We start from the raw sequence: 859 nt of genomic DNA, 5'->3' as shown, positions 1-859 counted from the left end.
ATGGTACTAAAACATCTTTTTTCTTCTCTAGAAACCTTAAGAGCACTTTACTTAGCTGACAATGACTTCGAGTACTTACCACCGGAGATAGGACATTTGAAAAATTTGCAAATCGTACGTCTTGACATGCTTCTATACTTTTACCCTCTTGCAACACTAAAAACTAAAACATTCCTTATATTTAAGCTCGTACTAAGGGAAAACGATTTAATCGAATTACCGAAAGAAATCGGAGAACTACTGCGGCTACGAGAATTACATATACAAGGGAACCGACTGACAGTCTTACCTCCTGAAATAGGTACGAAAATACGAGACTGAAATTAAAACATATACAAACGGAAATTAATATCTTATGAAACTTCAGGAAATTTGGATTTAGTAAGTAACAAGGCGGTGTTTCGAATGGAGTTTAATCCATGGGTTACGCCGATCGGCGATCAATTGCAAGTAGGGATATCCCACGTAATGGACTACATTCGCTCTGAGACTTACAGATAGTGAGTATTACAATATTTCATAAATAATTTGTAATATTCCATGTTTGAATATTTTTTTTAGCGTATACAATCGACACCAAAGCGCTAAAGGACCGCCACCAGCGATCGAAAACGACAAGAGTAAGAAAATATCCCGCATGCGTTGATACGGGATTAAGGGATGGTTGATTAACAGCTCGAAATATATTTTTCTACTAACAATACTTCGCTCCTTAATTCACTGCCAGTAATCTCAGTGCCTTGACTATCGACACGTACTTCCACCGCGCATTTAAATTCTGGATGTACGTACATATGTAACGTTCACATCAGATAATGTATTATAAAATGTATTATTATATCGTTTAAAAGCCATAGAT

At 36.3% G+C, this 859-nt stretch overlaps 1 protein-coding gene across 1 annotated transcript in view; it reads left to right on the top strand.

Moving 5' to 3' along the window:
- Positions 1–859, top strand: part of LOC108624840 (ras suppressor protein 1-like) — a 1747-nt gene extending 888 nt beyond the window's left edge. The window contains exons 4-7 of the mRNA XM_018024401.2: positions 32–114; positions 187–301; positions 368–500; positions 562–859. Coding sequence (XP_017879890.1) covers positions 32–114; positions 187–301; positions 368–500; positions 562–646 — 416 coding nt within the window. The 3' untranslated portion in view covers positions 647–859. The remainder of the gene's footprint in view (positions 1–31; positions 115–186; positions 302–367; positions 501–561) is intronic.

This window comes from Ceratina calcarata, unplaced genomic scaffold (genome assembly GCF_001652005.2).
Source record: "Ceratina calcarata isolate Rehan_Ccalc_2016 unplaced genomic scaffold, ASM165200v1 scaffold33.2, whole genome shotgun sequence".
Classification (NCBI taxonomy): Eukaryota; Metazoa; Arthropoda; class Insecta; order Hymenoptera; family Apidae; genus Ceratina; species Ceratina calcarata.
Note: the sequence above shows the minus strand (reverse complement) of the source record. Positions and strands in the feature narration are given on the sequence as shown.